Source organism: Sturnira hondurensis, unplaced genomic scaffold, assembly GCF_014824575.4.
Source record: "Sturnira hondurensis isolate 20B ecotype Veracruz unplaced genomic scaffold, ASM1482457v3 Scaffold0004257, whole genome shotgun sequence".
Classification (NCBI taxonomy): domain Eukaryota; kingdom Metazoa; phylum Chordata; class Mammalia; order Chiroptera; family Phyllostomidae; genus Sturnira; species Sturnira hondurensis.
In genome coordinates, this window is record NW_028076888.1 from 1,506,753 (window position 1) to 1,531,488 (window position 24,736).

A 24,736-nucleotide genomic window follows, 5' to 3' on the forward strand; every position below is an offset into this window, starting at 1 on the left:
GTGCAAGAGAAACCTTCCTGAAGCTTCGGGTGTGGGAGATACCCACACCCAGGTATGTACCTGCTTCTGCACGGTGTGTGTGCAGGGGTCCTGCCTACACGAGAGTGGGGGCTTGCTTGGGGACCTGTGTGTAGGCTGAACACAGGAGTAATGGGGGTTGTTCGCGAGTCTGAGGGGAGAGGAGGCAGGCTGTGTTTTAACAGGATTTGTTTGCTGCACACACGCCATGTTGGGGTGTCTACGGAGTTGGGTCAGGGTGTGTTGTGTGGATGCAGGTGTCAAAAGCCTTGTGGGGTTTGGCTCAGTGGGGAGATATGTGAGTGAGGTAGGCTTTGGAGGCTCTGACCTTGAGTGCAGGGAAGGGGGGAGATGCAGCCCCTTACCGCAGGTAAGGTCCTCTTACCTTGAGATCATTTAAGTCCTTACTGACTGTGTCCACAGATACAGTCACATCCACGTTGGCATCCAGGGGCCAGTGGGACTTGCCTGTAGGCTCGGTCACCCGTGCCGGGTTGTGGACCACAAAGATCTCTACCCCGGAGCTCCCAGAAACTCCGAAGGTCTTGGCACCCTTGGGCGCATCGCTGACAGAGAAAGGAGAGGGGCAAAGGCCCAGGGTTAGGAGGGTGACCACAGCAGGGTAGTGGCTGGGCAGCCAGGCCACCCAAAGAGCACCCCCTACAGCTGGGTTGGGGAATGGTGGGGGCGTGCCTCTGGCAGGAAGTCCCGCCTGGCTGGGCATGGGGCGGCCTGGGCTCCATCCGGCTATCCGTTGGCCCTTCTGGGAGCCACCCTGGGCACATCACCCTCCAGCCTCAGTCTCCCTATCTGTGACCCGTGGGGTGGGAGCAGGGCAGCCGTGTTGAGCTTCCGTTAAGTGGTAGAGCCCCCGGAGCAGCCTTCCCACCGGGCCCAAGACAGAAGACAGACAGAGGGGCGCTGGGAATGGGGCGAACCGCACACGATGCTCCACCCTTCGGCTTCACAGAGACGCTGGGACTCCAGTGAGCCCAGACGGCAAACCACCTCCACCCCGAGGCTCCCCACTGTCATGCTGCCCGCGGGGATCCACTTGGCCAGCCCCTCCGCCACCACCCGCACCCCCCTGGGCAGCTGGGCAGCCTCCTCTCTGGTCTCCCTGGGCCTCCCCACAGTCCATTCTGTAAGTCATAGTGAGTTGTTCCTTTTTGCTCAAAAACAGTAGAACCCATCACACTAGTGTGTGACTGGAATAGACACACTCACTGGTACCAGATCCCCCACTGGCACTCTCGTGAGTGTGTCCAGCTGGCTCCAGCCCACCCGGCCCCAGGGCTCAGGGCTCAGTCCTCTTCTTTCTGTCAACGCTCACCCCTTGGGGGGTGGCCACTTGCTATACTTGGGAGCCCCGTTTCTCACCTGCAGAATCATAACTGTCTTTCGAACATCTCTCTTGGGTGCCTAACAGGCATTTTAAATTCCACGTGTCCAAAATCAAACCCCTACTTCCTCGCTCCTGCCCCATCCAGACCTGCCCCAGACAGCCCACGGCCACTCCACCTGCAGACTCATCCTGGTCCTCTCTCCTTCCCTCTCACTCACATCCAGCCTCTCACAAACCTCCCCAACCTTCCCCCACGGCTCTGGAAGATAAACACCCTTCCCTCTCCGTGGCTAACACCCCGCTCCATGCGGGACCTTACGATAGGCTGCTTCCCCTGCTCTCTCTGCCACTGCTTCCGGTGCGTCTTAAACAGAAGTCACAGAATGTCCCTCTTGCTTGTGACCTTTCCACAGAGCCTCTGTCATCTGCTCCAAACTGGGGCAGAATGACCCCGGAACCCGGCGCTCCCTAACCCCATGACCCAGTTTCATTTTAACCACGGATTTGTCACCCAACGTGTTTACTGGATGCATTTTCCATCGCCCGTGCCCAGCTCGGTGTCTGGCATAGGCCAGGGCACCGCAAACCCTGGTTCTATGTGTGAGGCCAGGGCAACCAGGACTGGCTTTCCCAGGATGGCTGAGCTGGGATTGGACTCCAACGTGCCCCAGAGGCCCTGCCTGCACAACCCCAGAGCAAGTAGGCACAAGCTGGGGCCACCAGCGGGCGGCAGCAGGGTTGCCAGCTGGTGGGAGACCCCTGCCCTACCCCACCCAGGGATGCCATCCCCAGGCACAGCCCTTTTGAGGGGTGAGGGGTTTGGGGAAGCCAATCCCCAGCTTTGGACAAAAGTTGACATTTCCAAGTCACAGCTCTGGCCACGCAACCCCTTATTTGCAGTCTTGGTAGAAAATAGTAATAACAATAACGATGAGGAAGAAGAAGAAGAAGGAGGAGGAGGAGGAGGAGGAGAAGGGAAAAGAACTGACACCACTCCTCTGGGGTCTTAGGGACTTCCAAGCCTGGCCTGACCTCCTTCCTGCCCCATCACCTAGCTCAGCAGCTCACACCTCAGCTCGCCCCTGTCTGGGGCGCTGGGATCCTGGTTTCATCTTCTTTTTCCCCTGCAGGGGCCAGGTGAGTCCCTACAAGATCCAGACGGGCCTTGGGGGAAAGTGGCTTCCTTCAGGAGGCACAGGATGGTGGGGGCTGAGGCCCAGGGGTCACTTGCCCTGTAAGAGAGGCCTGAGTCCCGGCCCCACTGCCTTCCCTGCCCCTGTCACCTCCATCCAGGTGGCTGCCTCTCAGAGTAAAAAGATGCAAAAGAGCTGAGGCCACCCTAGCAGACTAGCTTCGCAGACTGCAAGAAGGGGGACTGGGTTTTCCACCAGTGCTCACACTTAGCAGGTCGTGTGCCGGGCGGGCTCGGGGTGCCCTTCCCGGTCTCTGCAGGAAGTAACGGTAAGGGTGGGGTGTGGCAGGGGCCATCTTTCGAGTTCTTAAAGACCCACTTCAAATGGCACCTTCTCTGTGGAGCAGGGTGTAGACTCTATGCGGGGGGGGGGGGGGGGGGGGCCCAGANCCTCAAATCTTGTCACCTGACTGCCCTGAGCCTTGGTTTCTCTCCTCTGTCACATGTCACGTGGATAGACTCCAAAGAGCTAATTGCTAGGGCAGCTGGGAAATTCCACGAACTGATATATTTAAAGTGTTCAACCTTGGCTGGTATATAGCTCAGTGGGTTGAGCGCAGGCTGCAAACCAAGGGGTCACTGGTTCAATTCCCAGTCGGGATACATGCCTGGGTTGCAGGCCAGGTCCCCAGTGGGGGCCACATGAGAGGCAGCCACACACTGACATTTCTCTCCCTCTCTTACTCCCTCCTTCCCTTCTCTCTAAAAATAAATAAATAAAATCTTTTAAAAAACAACAAAAAAACCCAGGTGTTAAAACAAAAACATAAATAAAAAGTAGTGTTCAGCACACAGTAGGTGCTTAATAAGTGTCAGGTGCCATCACCATCATTCCTATTACTCCTCCTCCATGCACCTCAGCCCACTCGGGCAGGAACCCCATGTCCTCTCCCCATCCCCACCGCACAGGTCCAGACCTCCCGTGGGGCCCCTGCGCAGTTCCTCTGTGCCAGCCACAGCAGCGTCCTGCCTGACCCACCCCACTGCGTCCCGCACCACATGCCCAGAGCAGGCCTGGGGCTCCAGGTCAGGAAAGAGGTACAAGGAGAATGGAGTCAATTCTCAGAGAGTCTCGAAGAAGAGGTGCGGGGGGTGATGGGCAGGGAATTGCAAAACAACAGGTAATCCTCGGCCATGCCCACCTGCTTAGGTGCCCACCCACCCATGAAGGCATAGGGACGGCACATTTCAGGGGTAACATTGGGGTGAGTGTATTTGGGGGGCACTTTCGAGCCGTGCCCTACGAGCCGTGCCCCGCATGTGCTCCATTTCTGACGCCTGCGATCTCCCCCGCACCACACGCTAGCCCTCCCAGGCGTGTGCTATTGTCCCCATCTGGCAGATGAGGGTGCCAATAGTTACGACTAAAAGCGGTCCTGCTTCCAGCCATCATCAAGTTGACTCTCGTGTCCTTCCAGCCCCACATCCCACCCCCTTCTCTGAGCATCAGGACCACTCGGCAGAGCTGACCAGTTGCTTAGAAGCCACAGAGGGGGACTGAAAGCTTCTTGGGCAGAGCAGAGGACAGCACGTCACAGGGAAAGCATTCTGGGATCAAGGAGGAATCTCCATCACAAGGAAACAATGCCCTACCCCCACCCCCCGTCTTACATCTGGAACAGTCTTCTCTCAGGGTGCACCGGCTCGGGAGAGGGGGCTTATCTCAGGCCTGCAGCCCTGTGGCCCCAGACCACAGGGAACAGAAGGGTGGGGTCTCGGGGAGGAGGAGAGAAAACTGGAGGTTGGAAGTGATGGGAGCTGGGAGGGGAAAAGGGGAAGGTAATGCCAAGGCTGGAAATGGTCGGTAGGGGAGAGGGTGCAGAGGAGGGGCGGTGGGGTGGAGGAGGGCGGGAGAGAGTGGCTGGCTGCAGAGCCTGCCCAGCTGGTCCAAAAAAGGCAGTGGCAACAGGGAGACCTGAACTAGGGTGCCCAGTCTCCGAGGCCCTCCCCGGTGAACAAAATTTTACGTTTCAAGAGCACACACACCTTTCCACATCCAGAGTCCACGGCCCTCAGGCCTCTCATGGCCCCGCGGGACTTATGGGAAACCCCGGCCTCCTATGCTCCAAGAACCCTCAAATTTAAACTTTAACATCAGTAAAGGAATGTGACGCGGCAACAGGATGGAGCGAGGAGGAGAGAAGGTCCTCATGGGCGTCACACCCGTGCCCCAGCCCCGCCGTGGGAACCTGTCGGTCACCATGATTGGTGGGGCATCAATCTTGTACAATAATCACCACGTGAGGTGCACAGTTACACCTCACTGTACTTCTGTGCAAGGTGAACGCATTAATTTATCCCTGTAAACATTAAGAACATATGTACCACAAGTTCTATAACTATGTACAGGGACCCCCCCCAAAATGAAGTGTTCTGGGTCCTCTCTCCGGCTCTCTGAGAGGTCCTACAGAGACCCACCTCCCCGCTGTGACCTCCAACATCTAGCACCTCTGATCCAAAGGGTCCCTTTTGCTTTGATGCTTTTGCAGGGCTGAGGGAGGCTGGGAAAATCCAGGAGAATGTCCCCACTCTGCACCCCCAGCCAGCCTTTTCCTCCATCCCTAAGAATAAACATTCATTATGGCCTCCAGCCCAGGGCTCTGATTCTGGCCTCTGGGAAGACAAGGAGGGCCAGGCGGGGCCACTAATGGGTTCCCCACGCTGCCCATCCCCTCTCTTTTTGGCAGGCATCCTCTGGGGACCACCTCCAAGCAAGGACAGGGTCAGCAAGGGCAATCTGGCCAGACCCAAGGGGTCAGCATGGTGAGCTGGCCTGCCACAGTGGTGGGGGTAGGATCTGCAGCGCACGCTAAGTCAGGAAATTTCTAAGGGTTCCTTGAGCTGAGACACCCTGGGGCACACAATTACCCCAAACACAAATATTTCTCCAAATCACCAGTCCATTCAGCACTTGGGAGAATTAACCACTTCCCGTGACATCACGCCACACGCCAACCTCCCCAGGCTCCCCTGGAGGGTTCAGACTCTAGACTCAGGTGACAGGCACACCTCTTCTGGGGGGGCTTCCCCTTTCTATCAGCAAGGTTAAATAGAAACCGCTTATTTGACCACAGCTGGCAAGGCACCTAGCAATGGGGGCAGGGGAGCCCCCAGCTCATTATCAGGTGCAGCCTCTTTCTTGGGCGTGAGCTGCAGCCTCCTCTTAAAGCTTTGCCAGGTTGAAGACACCATCCCCACTTCTCCCACCTTTCCTGACAATTCCTCTCCTTTCTGCACCTGCAGCAGACCTCCAATCCACTGCAGAAGAAACTTCTGTTTTCTAATTGAGAGTCTCGGTGGCAACGACCCTAGTCACTACCAACCCCGGGGCAGAAGCTCCCTGAGGGACTCAAAGTGCTCACTCAGGACCCTGAAGGGGCAGCCCCTGCCAGAGCCAAGCAGAACACTGCAGCTACAAACAACACAGACAATTTCCTTGTGCCCTTCAGCTGGGCAGAGGCCACACACGAGGACGCTAAGGTGCTTGGTGACCCCAAAGGAGATCTACAGTCAGCATCGTCCTGTGGTCCCACCACGTGCATCCTGGTCTGTATACCTCCTGCTCCTCCCACCCTCTGAGGCATGATGGGAAGAGCAGGTCCTGGAGAAAAGGGGGCCCAGGGGGCCGTCATTGCCGTGAGCACCTCCTACTCCCGGGGCACCCAGCATGCAAGGGGCCCTACACATGCACGTCTCATAGATCCTCCTCCGGACCCATTAAGGTGCATACTATTGTTTCTCCGTTTGTCAGATGAGGAAACTGAGGCTCAGAATAGTGCAGCAGCTTGCCCAGGGTCGCACTGCATGAACAGAGGGAGCTAGGATGAGAACCCAGGTCTATCCAGCTCCAGAGTCTGAGCCCTTCTCCTCCATGCTGAACTGAAGAGGGGACGCAGCTCATTTTGTCAGGGCTAAGAGAGGACCAGTGGCATAGCCCAGGCCAAACAGCAAGCCAGCAGCAGAGGGGAAGCCCTCCGGAGCACCCCAACAGAGACCTCCCAGCTCCCGGTCAAACACCTCCAGCCCTAGCCAGGGTACCTCGCAGGGCCATCGGTTTGGAAATCGCCTTCCAGAGACAGCCCCCTGCCCCAGGGCAAGCACAGGGGTCCACAATCAGGAGGAGGGGGGCCCCTAGAGACCACTCCCCTTCTCCTGGTGTTGAAACAGGGTTGCGGGGTAAAGCACAGGAGGCCTAGCTAAATCTGGGTTTCAGCCAAACAGCAGACTTCTTGAATAGAAGTATGTTCCGTGGACTGTATTAGTCATCCTCCATCTGCAGGGGTATGTTCCGAGGCTCCCAGTGGGTGCCTGCAACCATGCTGTGCTCTTTTCTCACACACACATACCTACGATAAAGCTTAGTTTATAAATGAAGCACAGCAAGAGATTAACAGCAAGAACTAATAATAAAATGGGACAATTATAACAAGGTACTGAAATAAAAGTTATGTGACTGTGGCCTCTCTCTCTTCGTCAAAATACCTCATTGTCCGGGACCCACCCTTCCATTTCTTGGGACGATGTGAGATGAGGCAGAGCCCACGTGACGAGGCGAAGTGAGGTGGATAGGCTAAACAAAAGAATGATTCACGTCCCAGGCGGGATGGAAGGGGACAATGCAAGATGTCGTCACACTACCGAGGGGGGTGCACAATTTAGAACCTACGAATTGTTTATTTCTGGAACTTTGCATTTAATCTTTCCCATCGACCACAGGTAACTGAAACCGTAGAAGGCAAAACAGCGGACAGGACGACTGCACTGAAAAAGAAAATTGCTGTTTACCTGAAGTGCAAACCTAACCGGTTTGCAGTTCTCGTGGCTAAGTCTGGCAGCCCCGTGTCAAAAGGGCAAGGGGGGGCGGGGACGTGGAGCACAGCACAGGGGCCATAGTGGTATTGTCCTAACTACGCGTGGGGTCAGACGGGTCTAGATGCATGGGGGTGATCACTTCCTACGTTATATAAATGTCTAGTCACTGTGCCGCACACCTGAAACGAATATAATATTCATGCCAACTGTAATTGAAAAATGTATTCTAAAAAAGGGGGGCAAGAGAAAACGGGGTCTCTACTGGCCACTTAGTTCTGAGAGAACCAACCCCACAGCAGGGTCCCCAGTGTGACCTAGAGCCGACGTCTAACCTCCAGATCTCCAGATCTCCTTCCCCAGCCTGTCACTGGGGCTCCACGGCTGGAGAGGGGGCGGGGAGGGCTTCTGGGGCAGAGGCTCCCCTGGACCAGCTGGGAAGCCGGGCCCAGCATTCAGTGACTGGACTGGGAGAACACAGGTACTGAGACCCAAGAGGCATAGGAGCTCAGCCCCAGCCCCCTCTGGGAGGGGTTTCTGCCCTGAGCTCCCCTCTGCAGGGGCTCCAGCCCTGTGTGATCCAGCAAGATGGAATCCATAGCTAGTCTGTCGGAGCTGGAGAGGCCGCCAGAGTCCCTCAGGCCTAACTCCATCAGTGGCCAGGTGGCGGAAACTGAGCCTGGGCCAGATCCCTGGGCCTGCCCCGATCTGGGCAGAGCCAGGACAGAGAGGATCTGGGTCAAGAGGAGAAACTGATGATTCTGCTGCTCCTCAGATGTCACCATGGCCACCATTACCGCCGCCGCCACCATTACCGCCGCCGCCGCCACCGCCACCATCATCGTGGCAAGCACAAACCCCAGATCTGGCTGCAAGTTCTTTTCATTTTTTAACTCATGGAATTATCCCCTAGCCACTCCCTCCTGATGCCTATCGCCCTGGTCAGCCTCCAAGGATCAGGTTGCCACACAACCCACCCCTCCACTTCAGAGAGGTAGGTTGCTGGCAAGAAACCGAGGGACGCCCAGGCCTGCTCCCCGCCTTGGGCAACAGTTCATCCCGATGCTTCACGCACGTTCCACTTGGGCACCAGAATGCACAGGCCGGACCTCGGAGGCTGGCCCCAGGGCTCAGAGCCTGAACTCTCACCAGGGCTCCAGGCCAGGGTCCTGACCCTGGACCCAGGAGCCAGAGCCCCAAGGTGAACCCTGGTCTCTCCTCCCAGGCTCTGCAGCCAACTCCATCTACTCTGCTGTCAGAACAGGCACCAGGCATGCACCCCATTGCCTTGGTGTCCTTCCTTCTAGCCCAGCCCTCTGCAGCCAGCTGGGCACCTCTCAGGTCTCACCTGCGAACATCCACATACGTCTTGACGCCCACCACACACACGGCGTAGGTGGGCTTCTTCAGGGACAGCCGCACAGCTTTCTGTGAGGCCATCCTACGCCCCGGCTGCCAGCCTTCTGCGCCCTGACTCCCCAGCTCCTCTCCTGGGCACCTCGTAGCCGGGAAGCAGTGTGAGTTCTGATGGGTCGGTGCTTTCCTCCTCCCTTTTAATTTCACCCCGAGACCTGATTAGCCTGCCTGAGCTAAGTCCCCACCTCCTGGCTCCACGCCCAGCCCTTCTCACTCAGGCCCGTCAGTCCGGGAGGTCAGGGAAGGAGGTGCCGAGGTTTCTCTGCAGGATGGAGAAGAAGATTTCAGCTGGTGCCCCTGGTGGGGCATCAGCCCCCTGTCCCCCTTCCCTGGCTCTGCCTCTATCCTCACAGTTGGTGCCTGACCCCATACTGTTAATGATGTCAGTGTCCTCCGAGGGTTGACTGGGTACGGAGGTGCGGACTGAGCAGTTTACAGATCTTATCTCATGCTAGGAGATCAGGCAGCGTACAAAGCCCAATGCAGTCGGACTGCCTGGGCTCCAATACGACTCAGCCTGCGTGCTGGGGTAGTTCATGGCTCTGTGGCTCCGTTTCCCGTGTAAGATGAAAGTCGCAATGATAGTATTTGTTTCTTTGGGTCGATGTGGGGATTACATGGGCTAAGTGTGAGAGGCGCAGTGCAGTACCTGGCACCTGGCATTCACTAGAGGAAGTGCTAGGGATTGTCACTAGTAGCTCCGCCTTATAGGAAGAGAACCGGGGCTGCGGGTCACACTGACAGGAAGTGCCCACCTGACTCACAGCACCCTACCACCCCCCAAAGGTGAGGCTATGCCCTTGTACCTCAACTCCAGAAGTGGCAGAAGCCACCTCGACAACACATCCTTGGCCAGCCAGTGGGGAGGGCACTTGAGAAGGGGCTCAGAGCAATGGGCTGAGGGGGGCTGGTTGGTTTCTGAAAGCCCCCTCTTTAGGGTTAGGCGGTAGCCAGCGTTTGCAGGGCTCTGGCAAATGCTGACTCCCGCCTGCTCCCAGGGTGTTTGTGGACTTTCGTTCATTCATTTGACAGACATTCATCGAGCGCCTTCCCTGTGTTCGGCACTCCTCTAGGATGGGGACGAACAAACAGACCTCGATCCCTGCCCTGGTGGCATCGGTATTCTGGGGAGACAGGCAACGAGCTACAAGAGGAAAGTGTGGGTAACAGCAGGTGGTGCCGTGGCACTGTTCCCCGTCACCCAAGCAAGACACGACAGTAGCTTGGTCCTGGGGAGTAACAGTAGGGGGTGGTGAGAAGTGGTTGGATTCTGGATCAGTCTTGACGATGGAACTGAGAGGCTTTGCCGACTGATTGGATGTAGGTATGGGAGGAAGAGAGGGGGCAAAGATGACTGGAGTGTTTGGGGCCCCAGCAGCAAGAAGGATCAAGTTGTCACCAGAGAGATGGGAAGGCTGGGGGTGGTCAAGCCGAGTGGGGGCTTGGCTGTTCCATGTTGGACTTGTTAGACATGCCCATTAGACCTCGGAGGGGAGATGATGAATTACAGGTGGCGTGCTCCCTCCATGTGGGGCGCGGCAGGTGATGAGGGGGAAGGTTCCTCAGGAATCACAGGGCAGCCCTCTGCAGCCATGGGGTCCACTCATTCTGTGCAGCCAATGCACAGGATGGAATAAACGGTGCCCCACCGGCACTCCCTCGGCTCACTGGTCTGGGGTGGGTCACGGCAAAGAGAGAGATGGAGAAAGGAAGACCAGCCCCTGTCTAGGGAAACACCTGTCTGATGGGACAAGAGCGGGACATAGGCTCTGCCTCCAGGAACCCCCAGCCTGATGAGAGAGATGAGAAACATAAAAATGGCATAAACAGTTATTTGGTGACTTTTGATTTTGAAGATGTTCCTGGAATGATCTTTCTTACTGCCAACATATCTGATGACAAATGTTCTTGATCTACAACACCGATTACACCCAAAGGCACCTGGACAAAGTCCGGTTTGCCCATGGATGCAGAACCCAGGAAAACAGCACTTCGGTGATCTGAGGTTTCCACCCACCCCACCCCTATTAACCAGACCAGAGCCAATTTGTTCAATGAAATGTAAAGTGGAACATAAAATGCACATAACCTAACAGCACATGGGCATATTCCCATTAGAGAAGGACAGATGGATGGGTGGGTGGAGTAGATAGATGGATGGGTGTATGGGTAGGTGGGTGAGTGGGTAGGTAGATGGGTGGAGAGAGTGGATGGGTAGATGGGTGGGTGGGTGGGTGGCTGGGTGGCTGAGTGGATAGATGTATAGAGTGGATGGGTAGATGAGTGGATAGAGTGGGTGGGTGGGTGCGTGGATAGACAGAAAAGACAGAGGAAGGTAGGTTGGTATATAAAGAGCTGTCTGCGAAGATGATTGTGATGGTAATGGTGATGGCAACAATGACGATGATGATGATGACAAAATGTTACCAAACACATGTGTAGCCCTCACCACATGCCAGGCAGTGTTGCAAGTCCCTTCCATGTACTAAGACATCTAATCCTCACAACAATACTAGGTGCCAGGTACCAATTAAGCCTGGAGTCCCAAGTTCAAACAGACCATAGCACGGGTGTGCAGGAGGCAACTTTTGCGGCGTGTGGGCAGTTCAAGGGCCAGGGCAGGTCGCGGTGACTTAAAAGAAATGTTCTCAGAACTGGAGGAGGAGAGGGAAAGAGCAGAGCAGGCAGAGAGGCTGAGAGGAACGACAGTGCACCCCATTTTACACACGAGAACACCAAGCCCAGAAACGTTTAAGAAGCCCTTTCAAGATGCAAAGCTGGGAAGTGGCAGAGCCAGGATTTGAACCTGGGGACATCTGAACTCAGGGGGGGCTCGTGACTTTTGGGTTGAGCCCTGGGAGGCAGAACAGCAGGTCCTTATACCTTCTTCCACGTGCTTTTATATATTGTTTGAAAAGCTTTGGTGAGCAAATGTTTTTGCTAATGGAAGAAAATAATCTCCCTTTGAGGAAAAAATAAAAAAAGTTTCCTGTTCTGACGTCCCTACCCACCCTGGGCTATTTGCTCCCTGCCTTCCTCCCTCTTTCCTCCAGCTCTGAGAACATTTCTGTTAAGACACCATGACGTCCCCAGGTCCCTGCTCTGCTCGGAGGTCCCAAAAGCCACCTCCTGCACACCCATGCTGTGGTCTATTTGAACTTGAAATTCCAGACCCATAGGTCAGATCTGGGAAGAATAGGGGCAGGGGAGCGGGAGGATGTAACTGCCACCTCTCCCCTCTGGGTAGAATATACCACTAGGATAGCCCCAAAGGCAGCCCTGGGCAGGGGGGTGGCCTTCCAGCTGCTGGGTGACCGTGGGACTCTAGCATGATTCCCAGGTGTCCCTGGATCAACCCAGGGGAGCCACAGCAGGGAGGGTATCTGACGCTGGTGCTGCCATGTTCAAGGCCTCATTTCCCCCATTTTTCAAGAACTTTTTTTCCGCACCTTCCATGTGCCAGGCATTATTCTCAGCATTGGGGACACGGCAGTGAATGAGACAAACCAAGTCCCTGCCCTCAGGGTACATGCAGAGTAGCAAGACAGGGACTAAACTACAGGGCAGAGACCAGGGTATCGGGAGGGACAAGACACAGAGGAAGCAGGGTAAAGGCGGACTGGATGGGGTGTGTTCTGAGTGGGCTGATCCCGATAGGCTTATCTGGAGAAATGATAGCGGCGCAGAGATAGGGAAATGAGCATTTGCTATTGAAGGGCTCTTCTAACCTCAGACAATCTAGAATTCCTCAGTCCAGGAGTATGCACCCCCTTCAGGCTTCCAATTCATAAGATGGGGTCGTCAGCTAGACCAGAGTCTTCAAACTCAGATGCCTTCAGGGGTCAGGCAGACAGCATGATGTGGGAAGCTGCCAAGTGTGAGACAACAGGGAGGAGTGGCAATTGTGGCAAAGGGAATAGAGACTGCTTTGGCCAAGTATTAAAATTCAACATTTCTTAAAAACAGAGCACATGGGTCAAGAAAAAGCGTTTGTAAGTCAGACCTGACCCCTGGGCAGTTAGCTTCAGACCCCAGCATCGACTGTTTATGGATGGGTGGGTCAGAAAGGTGACAGAGGAAATAACTGGTTGGAGATGTCATTCGATGCTGATGGCATCTGTCACCTGGGCCCAGTGATCCTTGTCACTGTTGGGCATGGAACCTGTCAGAGTGGGTCTGGGCTGCTCTCGTGATCACTGACACCAGCTCTTCCACTCTGGGGGACCCTGTCCCCAACACACACCCACAGTCTGTCTCTGAGCTTGCCTGAGACAGCCATGGAGGGGCGAGGCTCAGCAGAGCCAGCCCTGTGGCCCTTCTCCCCACAGACACAGCGCCCTTCAAAAGGCAGGCCTCGCAGCTGGCAGGGCCCCTGGTTTTCCAACTGGGTAAACTGAGGCTCAGAGAAGAGCAATGACATATCTGTGACGACCCCGTAAAGTCACAGGAAGCCAAGGCTGGACCCAAGGTTTTCACTCATCCCCTTATTAACAAAACATCCCCTGGACGCCTTTTGTATACATACGCTATTCTAGAAGTCAGAGTTCTCACCACCTGTTGGGCCCTCTCAGCTTCTTACACTGACTCACCCCTCTGGGTCACCTCCACCCTGTCTTGTGCCCCTGGACCCCTGGGCAGTTAAAGAAGGGACCTCAGAGGCTCTGACTCGGCCTTCGCGAGAAAGCAGGGTGCTCACTACTTCCCTCAAGGCCAGGAAGCCTCGGGCCAGTGACTTTAATAGCAGGAAGTGAGTCACCCAACGCAACCCACCCAGTCCCCTGGGAGCCCAAAACCCAGGTCCAGGTCTCTACTGGGCGCCAGAGGCCTTCGGGAATCACCGACTCCCTCCTGGGCTCTGGAACGTCACGGCCTGTGTAACAGCCTCAGCAGCACTGTGGCTGGATGTGATGCAGGTCTGGGGGTCTTGTGGTCAGTGGAGACAGCTTCACCCTCAGAAGTATGGGGCTGAGCAGCCTCCCAGGCACCTCACCTCCTTGCCTGCCGGCAGCCGGCCTGTCTCGGTCTCAGCAAACGGTGCAACCTCCACCCAGGTGCCCAAGCCAGAAACCCAGGCAAACTCTTTGATTCGCCCCTTCCCTCAACCCCGACATCAAAACAGTCGCCCCACCTGACCTGTCAGCCGCCTTCCAAATCCCTCTTGGCCCCATCCTTTCCCCTCCACCCCCTCCCTCACCCCAAGCATGGCCCTTGTCCCAGCCAAGTCATCTCTCAGCTGAGACCTCAGCTGCCTCCCAGCCCCCAGGCTCACTGTACTCGGAGACACAGACAGCAGCGATCCGATCTGTGGGAACTGTGCGTCTGATCACATCGTTGCCCTGAAAATGCCTTCTGTCTGCAGTGCCCCTCGGCCCCCAGGATACAGGAGCGTGGGAACTCACAAAGCCTAGACTTCGGGGCCCTACTGTCTGGGGGTCCAGTCTGGGCTCAGCCATGTCTTAGACTTCAGGACCCTAGGCAAATGGTTTAACTTCTCTGAGGCTCAGTCTCCTAATCTATAGAATCCAGAGTAATGGAGAAGCTGTAAATGACCTATGCAAAGGGCCTGGGATATAACTGATCCTCAACAAATGGACATTTAGCCTGGCATTCAAGGCCCCCCAGACCAGACCCCCTGATAATGCACCCCCTTCACTCTGTGCCCAGGTCCTGATCATATTCCTCTGTTTGCCCCACCCCGCTGCCCTCACTGGGGGCTTCCTCCAGAAACCCCCGCCCATCAGGCTTCCCGGACTCCTCTCCCCTTACTTCTTTGTCCCTCTCTTCTTCCAGCGCCCACTCCCCAGAGAGGCTCAACACTTCACTTCCCTCATGAATTTGCATCCCACATCCTAATAAAGGGATCTGAGACAGCTTCCGAAACACACCCTGGATACGATTTTATACTAAGTGAGAAAATTAAGTCAAAGAGTGGGAGGCTGGGAGACAAAGACCGGGTGGACGTCCTGTCTGAGTGGTAGATTCAGTTCTGAGTTCCCTGGTAGCCCAGGGGAGAAAAGGGAATATAATCAATTCCATAAATCATGGGGCTCACAAGGTAAAATTAACCCAGTTGAGGAAGAGAAGCCGGGCTCTTCCAGGCCCTGAAAACTGCAGGAAGTCCCCCCTCGCCTGGGTGGGTTCAGTAAACACAGCAAGGGTGTTGAACCAGGTGATTCCCAGCATTCTTATGACTACTTCTGGCTCGGTCCACAGACACACTGGAGGTGGGGCATCCACAGGACTGTCTGCTGGGCGTCCTTCGGACCCTCCTCCATGAGCATTCTCTGTTTTAGCCAAACCCTGGATTAGATAGGGAGTGGAGGGGAGCTGGGGTTCCCTCTCTGAGGTCAGCTCTCTCTTGCAGCTGCTGGAGCAGAGATCTAGTATTTTCCAATGTCAGCCAACCCGGCTGCAGTTGAAATCCCGCTGTGGGAGATCAGCCCGGGGCCAGCACCTCCTACTGGCTCACTCGGAGCCGGGGACCTGTTCCTGCAGAGGGAGTGAGGGCAGTACCTCTGCTGGGCATCGCCTAACACAGGGCTTCGGATCTCAGCTGGTCCTTCCAGAAAGCTTGGATCACCTGCCTCATTGAACACACTGAGACAAAAAGGCCCAGAGAGGGACAGCCACTTGCCTCAGAACACACAGCCTCCTAGAGGCAAAGCGGGACAGAGGACAGAAAAATGGCTCTAGAGTTAGACAATGGGATTCTCAGGGCGCCCGACATGGTTCCTTGAACACTCCTCTGTCCTTCCAGCAGCGCAGCCCCATCCAGTTGAGGCACTCGGTCCAGGTCCAGCCTGTCCCGCTCATGTTCTCGCCATCTGGGTGGCTGACGAGATATCATCGGCCAAGACCCCCCATGGAGAAAGCACTGTGCAGAAGGGACCAGCGTCCTTCCCAAAACCGCTTCCTCATTTTTATTCAGCAAACATCTCTCGGGCACTACAATGGGCCAGGCCGGGAGTGGACAAACAAGACCGGCTCCCAGCTGGCCTCCGGGGAAAGCGTGGAGTGTGTGGACTTGGGAACAGGTTGTTACAAGGGAGCTCGGTAAGAGCACAATAGGGGATGTACTGAGGACCGAGGATGCAGGCTTGGAGGGCGGGGACGGTGAAACTGGAGGCCGGTGTTCTCTGAGCACGTCCACGGCACCGGCTCTGGGCCAGGCTCCCGTCAGCATCAAACCTAGGAGGTGGGCTCTGCTAGTATTTCTGCTTTGAAGAGGAGGAACTCCAGTCTCGCCCGCCCGTCAGCAGCTTCTGCCGTGTTCCCTGGTCACAGGGCCCAGGTCTTGCCCCTGGAGAGCTCGTGGGCTCCCCGGCTTCTGTCTCCTGACCCAGCACTTGGCTGGTCAGCCTCGGGGAGCCGACTCAGGCCTTCTCCCCATCCTGGCCTGGCCCTGTGGTTCCGTGCAGCCGGAGGTGCCTCCGGAGAAGAGAGAGAACAGAGGGGACAGAGAGACAGAATGAGAGAGAAACAGACTGAAAACCAGAGAGAGACAGAGACAAAGAAAGCGCAAAACAGAGAACAAAGGGAGAGAGCAAGAAAGGAAGAGAGACACAGAGAAGCGCCGGCACAGAAAGACGGAGGCAGATGCAAGCAGCAAGGAGAGCGGGAGAAACACAGAGACACTGGGAGGAAGCCGCAGACAGCACCCGAGTCCCCAGAGCCAATACGGTCCCCTCTCCACGTCCTGCTTCCCCCAGTGTCTCCCTGTCCCCCAGCCTCCTGCTTTTTGCAGTCAGACATGCACTGATCACCTCCTTCTCGCCTAGCCTGGGTGCTGGGAACACATCCCCTGGCCACCTCCCAGGTGGTGGCAGTGTTTATGCCCACTGTGCAGATGAATAAACTAAGTCTGGGAGCCATCGGGTGACTTGGCACATTCAACTGGATCCGGCACTGCTAGAGTGCAGGCGGGAAGGTCATGCACTGGGAGACTGAGGCCCAGAGAGGAGCCGTGCCTGGCTCCGGGTCACACAGTAGTCAGCTACCAAGCGGAGGCTGGCAGCCAGCTCTCAGCACCTCTCCTGGCTCCAGAGAAAACAAAGTAAATCTCATTAAGTGTTTGGCGTCGAGGCTCCAGGTCTTACCAGACAGGCTGCAGCCAACACCCTAGAAGCTGTCAACAGCCCTGCCCCACCCCTTTCTTGCCTTCTCCCGCTGCCTTGTCTAGGAAGGGCATCTCTGTTACCATCCAAACTTGTCCCACTCTAGGACTCAGGTCCCCCACAGGTGGCATTTCCACCTCCCCAGCCCCTGCCATCCAACCCGGACTCCTGCCCAGAACTGGCAAGAGGTAGGGTAGCTGTGGCTACAACCTTACTTTTGCTGACACCAGCAAAGTACATCCCCAGGCTCTGCCCCGCTGGAGGAAGGAGACAGGACCCACACTGAGCACCTGCTCTGAGCCCTCCCCAGAGCTCACGGGGTCTCTTGCACCCCAGCAAGGCAGGCACAGTTGCACGGAGCACGGCTCAGAGAAGGCTGATGCCACTCAGGGTCATGCAGGCCATTTAGGACAGTCGTTCGGCCCTGAGCCCATGTTCCTGATGTTACCCAGTCTCCCCAGGCTGCCACCCTCGCCTCCCCGCCAAGCCCTGAGCCCCCCACTCTGCACACATGCCCTGTGCCCTGGGGTACACTGGGTGGGAAGGGGAGGATGCTCCCTGACTGCGGGACCTCAGACAAGTCAGAGTCCCTCACTTGCCCGTGTGCCCATGGGGGCCCAGGGTCCTCCCTTCCACCCTCCAAGGTGGCTGTGATGCTTCACAGGCTGATCCCAGGATCCCCAGGCCTTCGGGAGATAGCACCCATGGGTCCTGGGAGCAGGGGTCACAAGGACGTGGGTGTGATGATCTGCCTGGTCCCCAGTCCCCATCTCCTGACCCAGGAAGGCACAGGGTGGGAGTGAGAGTTTGGGATCCAGTGCAGAGTCAGCGCCCCCCACGCCCCTGGTGTTGCCTGCTGTGCTGTGGGCCTGGTGACCACTGGGGTAAGACATCACCCATGACCTTGTGGAGCTCAAGGAGCTGGGGACATCTCACACATATGCAACAGTTATAACACCACATGTTACCACGTGGGCTCCCGGTCCAGCTTGGGGTCAGGGACCCTCCAGTAGGAGATGACACAGCACACGAAGAGGCACAAGAACCTCTTGAGCCAGGACTGGGTTTTCACTCCCTGGTCAAATGTGCCCCCTCCTTATCGACTGGTCAGTCCCCTGGGGAACCTGCTCCAAGGGGTTCACGGTGCCGACTTCCAAGGCATGCTTCCGAGACCGCCAGAGCTGGCTAGGTCACTTCAAAGGTCACAGAACTGAGGCCCTGAGAGGGGACTTGCTCTCTGCCCAGCACCCTTTGCCTTTGCCTGCTGTCATTCTCCCGGACACACTGCCCCAAGCCTGTGAGGCCCTGTCATCTATGCACTGATGGGCCGTGGACTTCCTGTGGCCTGGGCCTCGCACCCAAGCCAGGCCCATCCGACCTGGCCTCTGTCTGGTTGGTCCCTTTGCTCCAAGGATCGGCCTCCATTCCAGTCCTGCTCACAGCCTCTGAAGTCCCTTTATGGGTTGGAATCCTGTGGGGTGGAAAGGGGAGTCTGGCCCCCCTGCTCCCCACCAAGGCCTCACCCGTCCCTGGCCATGTGAACCACCCCCAACTGAGCACTGGGAACCAGGTTCCAGAGACAAGATTTTGACAATGACCTGGGGCATCTAGATGGAACTCTTAGACCAGAGCAGAAACCAGGGGAGAGGTCCACAGGTGAACACGCGGTCAGACAATGGGGCTCATGGAGTCAAGGAAACATCTAAAAGCTACACTCACTGCAAAGGATTTAAAGGCACAGCCCAGAAAACAAACATGGGGAAAATTTTCTTTTCATCCTTCCGGGGTTCTGAGAAAATTCTTCTTAATAGACCTGTGTAAAGAAAATCATGTTCGCTTGGTGGGTGGAACTGGCCCCTGTCCAATAGCTTTTATTTCCTTCTCATGCTAAATGCCTGTCTCCTCCAGCAGAGTTGAGTTCTGTCCGAGGGCAGGGGCCCTGTCCATGTACTTCGGCGCCCAGCGCCCAGCACAAACAGGGCCTGGCCTGTTCATTACTGATGCCCCTGAAGTGAGCTGGTGACGAGATGAGTTAAATTTCCCCTTGGAGGAGATTGTCGTCGTTCTCATGTCGGGCAAAGGACAGACACCCAGCACATCATAAGAAATACCTACACATCCAGGGGAAAAGGCAAACTGCCAGTCCTGTAGGGAGAGTGGAACTCAACATTCGCGAATATTAAGCAAGACTTTCGGGGAGGCTCGGTGCTCGGGGCTTTCCCGGCTGTGACCCGAGGCTCCTCCAAGGAGTATGCTCCCACTTGTGCCTTTCCTGGGGTCCATTTTGGAAAGTCTCACGTGAAGCACCGGGAGGACGGCCAAGGGAAGGAGCAGGAATGATGACACTGGGAGAAGAATGAGAGGCGCATGAAATCTTTTTAGAGGGGCCCTGGCTCTCCCCCGGGTGATCTGGGCTCAGGGCGGACAGTGGGGTGGGAATAGGGCTTCTATCCACCTCGGAGGGGAGCGGAGGGGAGGTTCCCCACTAGCACAAGCTGGGTCCCCCCAAGAGGTAGCGAAGCAGAATGGACAGGGCACTGGGCCAGGAGTCAGGAGCCGGGGTTCCAGCCCTATCACACAGCAGACTGGCTGGGCAACCTCGGGCACCCTCTCTGTGACCTCAGTCTTCACACCTGTACAAGGGGAGGACTGGGGAGCTGATCCTCAGAAAGCTGTCCAGCCCTGACTCAGGGAGGCCAGGCGAGGCCCTCACCTCCTGCTCCCCTCCCCCAGCTCCTCCCCAGCATGAGCCCCATGACCCCAGCCTCAGTGATACCCACCCCCAGGGGACCCAAGGTGAGGCCAGTCAGGGCTGGGCCGAGTCTGAGAGCCAACCAGCCCCCGTGCCAGCCTGAATCACCGGGCCTGGCCCTGGGAGCTCACAGTTGTCAGCGTGACGGGCAGGGCAGGCACCTCGTTCCGAACCACTGCTTTTCCTGATACCGCCTTCCTGCTCGGCTTCCCCTGAGTCCGCATGCAGCCTCCGTCCTCCCCGACGTCCAAGGCTGGTCCCCAAGTGCCAGCCACACGCAACGCCTGCCTCCTGAGCACTGGCTGTGAAGAGGAAGGCAGAGGAGGATGGGTGGGGTGGGAGCCAGAGCCCCTGCTCTGCGGGGTCCCCAAACTAAGTGGGACACAACTGCCTGTCCCTCAGGAGCTTCCTCCCTGTTGGGGGAGGCGCGATCCCTACCCTTGGGGAGCTTCCAGCCCGATTGGGAGACAGCCCCTGAGCACACAGATCACCTAGTCCAATGAGACAGACACAGCTCCTGCCCCGTAGGAGTTCGGAGTTAGGCAAAGCCCCTCTCTCCCTTTTGAAGGTCTTCTGATCTGAGGGGGCAGGCACAGCCTGTCCTGGAGGAATCTCCAGTTTGACGGAGGAGTGCTCACACAGCTCTCTTCCTGTCGGCAGAAGGGACCCACTCTCTCTCGGATGCACGCTCCCTTACTGCCGGCGAGGGCTTTCCCACGCTGTCTCCCTGGCCTCCTCACCAGCCAGGAGCGAGGTCAGCCGGGAACTGGGCTCTCTGAGGGTCAGAGAAACCAAGGCCCTGAAAAAGAAGTGGCAGGGGTGAGGCCACACAGCAAGGCAGGACTAGATAGAACCCAAGTCTATCTCCAGAGGGAAGGGGGGGAAGACAGGAAGAGAGGAAGGAGGGAAATAGAGAAGAGGGGTAGATGACTAAGTTAAGGGCTTGGCCCAGGGAGTCTGGGGAGCTGGGCGCCCTCTGCCCCATTGCCTGCTACCCAGAAAGGGCCTTTCTCGACCCAGTTTGGAAACCACTTTTTATCTGAGGGAGCCCTGCCGCCCTGCCAGGCATTTATGAGCCCGGTTTATGGCCCTGGCCCCAGGAGCCTGCGGCACAGCTTCTGCATGAGCTGAGGGAAGTGCCCCTGGGCCGCTTCTCTGAAAGCCACGGCTGGGCAGAGGCTGGCAATGTCCAGTGGCCACAGCCAGAGGGACCCCAGGGCTGAGCTGGCCAATCCCTGCCCTTTTACAGAAGGGAATAGTGAAGACTTGCCCAAGATCACACGAAATTACTTGCAAATCGTCTGTGTAGTGAGGATCTAAGACTCAGACTCTGTAAAGAATGCCGACCACGCCCCAACATAAAAATCACAGAGTGAACAGAGGGTCCGAAGACGCATTGCTCCGAAGGAGACACGTGAATGGCCGATAAGCACACCGTGCGCCAGGGAGGAAAACGCAAATCAAAACACTTTAATTTCTTAAGGTGCAAGTATTTCATATCAATTGGAGACTTTTTCTTTTTTCAATTGTAAGCATCTGCTATCTCGTAGATTTCCCTCTCAGAACTGCTTTCACGGTGCCATTAATGTTGATATAATGTGTTTCCATTTTTATTCAGTTCAATGCACTTTTTTAAATTTCCCTTGAGAATTCCTCCGTGCTCCTGTATTACTTAGAAGTGTATTGTTTCGTTTTCCAGGTGTTTGGAGATTATCCTGTTATCTTTCTGTCATTGATTTTTGTTTTAATTCCATTATGGTCAGAAAGTACATTCCTTGTGATTTCAAGTCTTTCAGATTTTTTGAAATGTGCCTTGTAAGCCAGGATATGGTCTGTCTTGGTGTGTGTTCCATAGGCCCTTGAAAAAAACATGTATTCTGCTATTTGGAGGTAGGGTGTTCTAAAATGTTAATTAGACGCGATTGGTGGATAGTGTTGAGTTTATCTAAAACTGCTGATTTATGTCTAGTTGTTCTATCAAATCTTGAGAAGATGTTAAAGTCTTCAGTTATAATTGTGGATTTGTTTACTTCTCTTCTGTTTTTATTTCCTTCTTTTCAGTTTTTGTCTCATATATTTTGTAGCTCTGTTGTTTGGTGCGTACACAATTAGGATTTCTATGTCAAAGAAGATACAGAAATCAAAGAAGACACAGAAACCTTCGAATTTTTATCATTACACAGTGTCCCTTTCTGTCCCTGGTCATTTCTTTGCTTCGAGGTCTTTGTCATCTGATGTTGACATAGGCCACTTCCACTTTCTTTTGATTAAACTTGACACAGTATCTCTTTTTTTGTCCTTTTACTCCCAGCTGACTCGTGTCAGGTTTGAAGCGAGTTTTGGACGGGAGGCAGCTGGGTCACGTTTTTTCACCCACTCAGCCAGTCTCCATCTTTTCACTGGTTTATGTGGACGGTGTGCATTCAATGTAGATGTTGATACTTCAGGGTTTAGGTCTGCTGTTGCCTCCAGCCACTGAGTTTTTGTTTCAGCGATTGTATTTTTAAGTCCTGAGATTTCCATTTGGTTCTTTACAACTTTTTTCTTTTTTTTGCTGGCTCTATTTTTTATTATTTCAGGGGTGTTCACAGCTGTTCTTTGAGGCATTTTATAATAAGTGCTTTAACATTTTTGTTGAATAATTCTGATGTCTTTGTCATCTGCATGTGGGTGGGTGTGGCCTTTTCTCATTCAAGCTGGGATTTTCCTGGGTCTTAGTGGGACAAATAACTTCCTATTGAAACCCGGACATTGGGGACATCAAACTCTGCATCTTATTTAATTTTTTAGATTTTATTTATTTATCTTTAGAGGGAAAGGGAAGGAGAGAGGGAGAGAAATATTAATGTATGGTTGCCTCTGCCGAGGACACACAATGTATCGTGTGTCCCCTGCTGGGAACTGGCCTGCAACTCAGGCATGTGCCCCGACTGGGAATCGAACCATGATCCTCTAGTTCGCAGGCCTGTGCTCAATCCACTGAGCTACACCAGCCAGGGCTTGCATCTTATTTAAATATTAGGTTACAGCAGGCGTCCTCTGAGGCCGCTCAGTGGGGAAAGACAGATGCCACCTTTCTTCTTCCAGGAGGGAATGTAAATACAGGTTGCCCATCCAGCTTTTGTTGACACCTGTGGGGAGGGCTTCCTGATCGCTGCTGAGTGTGAGGGAGACCTTGGGCTCTCCCTGTGTGGCCTCTTCTGATACTGCAGGGTGAGGGTTAGTAGCCTCCTTACCCTGGGTGGTCGTGCAAGTCCTCACTTCCTCCTAGCCTTCTCTGATACACTTGTGAGGCGAAGCCCCTTGCACCAGCAGGGCGGTGGAAGACCAGACTCCCCTCCCCCAACAGGGTCTCCGCTGATACCCAGGATCAGGAAAGCACCTCGTCAACAAAGGTCTGTCGAAGGTAGACTCCAGGTCCCCAAGTCAGCTTTTGCTGGTGAGGTGACCCTGGGCTCACAGTTTTTTCTGTGGTGTTTGGCTGGAGTAGAGTGGTTATCGTCTTTTAAGATTTTGTCTAGATGTTTTTTTAAATCTTTTAAGACACCTGTCTCACTCGGTGGCGTCTTCCTGCCCCCGCCCCCACCGGCGACCCAGCAGGCTCTTGGGCTTCTGTCTGTGCCGGTTGGAGCCCAGGCTGCTGGTTTCTCTAGGACCCAGTCTGGGAGACACAAGGAGAAAAGAAAACCCGGGAAGCTCAGCTTTATATATGTTGAACTTAGCGTCATTAGACCACGCAGGTTAAGAATTGTCTCAGCTTGGTCACCCCTCAGCTCTCTGACACCACCTCTGGCAGGCCTGCCAGGGCCAGGGGGTGGGGGGTGGGGGGACGGTGAGGGGAGGCAGTGGTCCTGTGTGCTTGCCAGTTGCCGTGGCATCTCCACGGGGTCAGTTTTAGGCCCCCTGTGCTCAGAGGTCACTGCTGCTGCTGCATGGAGCGAACACCCATGTTCCACGGGACTTGGGATTCCTGGAGAACTGCCTTTGGGAAGGGCTAGCAATAATTTCTTTAAAATCCACCTTAGTTTTCCTTATTGTGGAGTCTCGGGTGAACATCCAGAAACCATGAACAGCTTCAGTGGTGAAGAGTTTGGCTGCCGTTTCCTCCATGAAGGCTTTACTGCCAAGGACATTCTGGACCAAAAAATTAGTGAGGTTTCCTCTTCCGGTGATAAGGATGCCTTTTATGTTGCGGACCTGGGAGACCTTTTAAAGAAACGTGAAATGGTTAAAAGCTCTCCGTCCGGCCACCCCCTTTCACGCAATCAAATGCAGTGACAGCAGAACCACAGTGAAGACCCCCGCTGCCACCGGGACAGGATTTGACTCTGCCCCCAAGGCCGGAATACCATTGGTGCAGAGTCTTGGGGTGCCTCCAGAGAGGACTGTCTAAGCAAATCCTTGCAAACAAGTGTCTTAGGGTAAACATGCTGCCAGGAATGGCGACCATGTGACGACGTTTGACGGGCAGTCGCGTTGGTGAAAGCTGCCAGGGTACATCCAAAGGCTAAGTTGGTTTTGCGGACCTCCGCTGATGATTCCAGGGCAGTCCACCTCGTGTGAGGGCCTCCACCGCCTTGCAGGGCGCTGTGCCTTGCCCGAGATGCTTGTGGGGGACTGGATGCTCTTTGGAAACATGGGTGCTTACACCATGGCTCTGCTTCTACTTTCAGTGGATTCCAGAGGCCGCCTATCTACTACACGATGACTGGGCTGGCATCAGCCAGTCCAGAACCAGGACCTTCCGCCCACAGTGGAGGAGCAGGACGTCAGCACTCTGCCGGTGCACTGCGCCTGGCAGTGGGAGGGAGCGCCACCCAGCAGCCTGCGCTTTGGCGAGTACTAATGTGCCGATGCCGTTCATGCAGCTGTTACGGCAAGGGCAGCTTGAACTAAGGGATTGGAGGGACCACTTAGCTATCGTTCTTTTTGAAACATCTTTGAAAGTAGGGTTGGCACCAATGGAACATTACGGAAGGCTAGGAGATGGGGCCACGCTTATGTGGGTTCTCATGGAAGCTATTTGAGTATTTGCTTTATATGGATTTTTACTCAGTTTTCAAACTCTACTGAAGAGTTCTCCTCAGCTG

The 24,736-nt window shown here is 55.3% G+C and overlaps 1 protein-coding gene and 1 pseudogene across 1 annotated transcript in view; one reads left to right on the plus strand and one right to left on the minus strand.

Moving 5' to 3' along the window:
* The window catches only part of PADI1 (peptidyl arginine deiminase 1), a 28,632-nt gene extending 19,744 nt beyond the window's left edge, over positions 1 to 8,888 (minus strand). The window contains exons 1-2 of the mRNA XM_037045092.1: positions 8,713 to 8,888; positions 404 to 584 (exon numbers count right to left, since the gene is read on the minus strand). Of these exons, the coding sequence (XP_036900987.1) occupies positions 404 to 584; positions 8,713 to 8,804 (273 nt within the window). The 5' untranslated portion in view covers positions 8,805 to 8,888. The remainder of the gene's footprint in view (positions 1 to 403; positions 585 to 8,712) is intronic.
* Positions 8,889 to 23,645: 14,757 nt separating this feature from the next.
* On the plus strand, positions 23,646 to 24,209 carry LOC118986276 (ornithine decarboxylase-like; annotated as a pseudogene).
* Positions 24,210 to 24,736: the final 527 nt, after the last annotated feature.